The sequence below is a fragment of the Gregarina niphandrodes genome (genome assembly GCF_000223845.1).
Source record: "Gregarina niphandrodes unplaced genomic scaffold scaffold00029, whole genome shotgun sequence".
Lineage (NCBI taxonomy): Eukaryota > Apicomplexa > Conoidasida > Eugregarinorida > Gregarinidae > Gregarina > Gregarina niphandrodes.
Window position 1 is genome coordinate 60,126 of NW_011645798.1, and position 2,459 is coordinate 62,584.

General features: G+C 54.8%; 1 protein-coding gene across 1 annotated transcript; it reads left to right on the top strand.

Moving 5' to 3' along the window:
* Window positions 1-131: 131 nt before the first annotated feature.
* GNI_120850 (putative transmembrane protein) lies at window positions 132-2,333 on the top strand (the record flags this gene model as incomplete). The annotated part of the gene is made up of 2 exons (XM_011133546.1): window positions 132-1,098; window positions 1,168-2,333. The coding sequence occupies 2 exons, from the start codon at window positions 132-134 to the stop codon at window positions 2,331-2,333; spliced, it is 2,133 nt and encodes a 710-aa protein (XP_011131848.1).
* Window positions 2,334-2,459: the final 126 nt, after the last annotated feature.

The window sequence follows — 2,459 nt, forward strand, 5'->3', positions numbered from 1 at the left end:
GAGGGACTGAAGCTGGTGGATCGTTGAGAAGGGGGACTGAAGCTGGTGGATCGTTGAGAAGGGGGACTGAAGCTGGTGGATCAATGAGAAGGGGGACCGAAGGTGGTGGGAGGAGAGTGCCCCCTTCTCCTATGACTGGCAGACGTGGTGGGCAGCACTCATACGAAACGGATGGAGGATTCAGAGCGGACCATTCACGGCGTGAGCAGGGATTATTCGACACGGATTCCGAGTTCTCCGCAAGAGGTGAAGCTGGCGGAGGGAGTTTTGTTTCCGCTTCGCATTTCAGAGAGAGTGGACAGCTATCTTCATACGATCCAGACGGAGGTTACAAAGTCCCTAAGGCACTTGGCGGTCGTTCGCAGGCTGAGGAAGCGTCCCATAACTCGGATGGAGGATACCAAGTCCCTAGGACACCGCCTGCCGACAGTCATGATTATACTGAGCTACTAGAGTTTAAAGAAACGGAGGTAGAATACTTGAATGTGAGAGATACGAGCGGCGACGACAAAAGAGGTGATGGCCGAAGTCACGGCAGCGGCTTTGGAGGCGGTGTCGAAATAGACAACTTCCAAGGCCGTGGAGGGCGAGGCTCCGGAGGTCTCCATACAAAGCAAGACTCAGTGGAGGACCAGGCTCCAGCGGTGCCGCCGAGAGGTCGACGTCACGAGGGTTACTCGGCGGAGAGGTGGGCTTCTCGCGCCTCGATGTTGTTATCCCCTTCTGCGGGACGCGCGGTGGAGTTGCGTCTGCAAGAGATGAGCGGAGTGATCAAGCGGGAGTCGCGGGGTCGTAGCCGTGGTGGGGATGCGGAGGCGGTGATTGCCAGGTCAATCAAGAGTGATTTGAGAGGGATCACGGATGTGCGAACTGCGAACAAGATTTGTTTAGAAACATTTGGGCGTAAGATGTCGGAGTTGCCGGATGGTTTTGTGTCAGAGGATGCGACTCAGACAGTTGCCTTCCGTCCCGTGGTACAGGAGGAGCTTCGCGAGATTTTGGAAGGGGTACCGGAGGATTGGAAGCCGGTGATCCGAAAATCGGCCATGCCCCTGGACCAACTTAAGGCCGACCTGGCCGCACAAGGACTAGCTACTGGTACTCTCCCTGCCGAGCGCCGTTCTCGGCGAGAACCCAAACGCGCTACAGATACCGCTGTCGTGGTAGACTCCATAGGCGCCGCGACCGTGGCCACCGCGGCTTTGGGCGTCACGGATAGACGTTATAAGGACCCCTTCCCTCGTGGCGATGATATCGCTAGAATCGAAGACAAGGGAGGCTGCTGCCGCTGCTGTGGTCTGAGAACTAAATGTTCCCGCTGCCTCTGCGCCAGCGCCGTTATTGCCGCCATCGCGGGCATTACGGGTGGTCTGGGCTACTGGCTCTGGACTAGGGATCATGGCACTAAGCCCCAGTACCTACCCATTATTGCCTCTTGTGCGGGTGACTCAACGCCTGCTGGTCTGCTGGAGATGTTTACAGAACTTGACTTAAACAAGACCAGGGTCCCCTACGACATCTGCAAGTCGACCTTCGCCGAGACCACCACCAACGACTCCATTTGGCAAAAAATACTGTCAAGCAACGGTACTATGTTCGCAGGCAATAGCACTATGCCAACAGGCAATGGCACTATGCTAGCAGGCAATAGCACTATGCTAGCAGGCAATAGCACTATGCTAACAGGCACAGGGAATGAAACTGCACCAGTTTGTTTCCAGGCAAACATGTGTTCAGGCCGGCCTGGCAAGCTAGTTTGCGCAACTCAAGACAAGGACGGCAAATTCAACCCGCAATGCTTCTTTTTCGGAACCCCGCATCCTGTGGATCTACTCAGCTCCTGGGAGTTGGTCAGCACCTATGTAAAGCCGGTTCATTGCAGTGTTAAATGCAGTGATCCTACTGAAGTATCCAATCTCGTCAACAGCACCCTTATGACCAAGCTTCCAATAGGCCTAGATTCCAAATCTAAGGGTACACAAAAATCGGACGGAAAGGCCATTATCTTGGACCCAGAGTCCGCTACCATACGACGGAAGGCTGCAATGGATCGACTGATAACTCCTAACCCTTATGTTAACGTCAACAACAACTGCTCCTCCTTCTGTGAGCCTTGTGGAACGAAGGAAATGGAATCTATGCGTAACTGCAACTGCCCAGCTGCTACCGTCGCCTGTACGGTACAGGATGAGTTCAACAACGTGTTCGACTGGACCGCCGTGTCCGACTCCAACACGTCCTTGATCAAACTGTTTGACCGCGTTACGGCATTCACCAGGAAGGGCGTCAAGGTCCGCAAATGCGCCTATGAATGCAGCTGCTCAGGGCACTAGATTTTTTCGGTGGTGAAGAGTTTGGAAACAATTAACTTGAGTGGCCGACACTGAAGGGGGGGGCGGTAGTTCAACCCCGTGGGGGGCGGTAGTTCAACCCCGTGGGGGGCGGTAGTTCAACCCCGT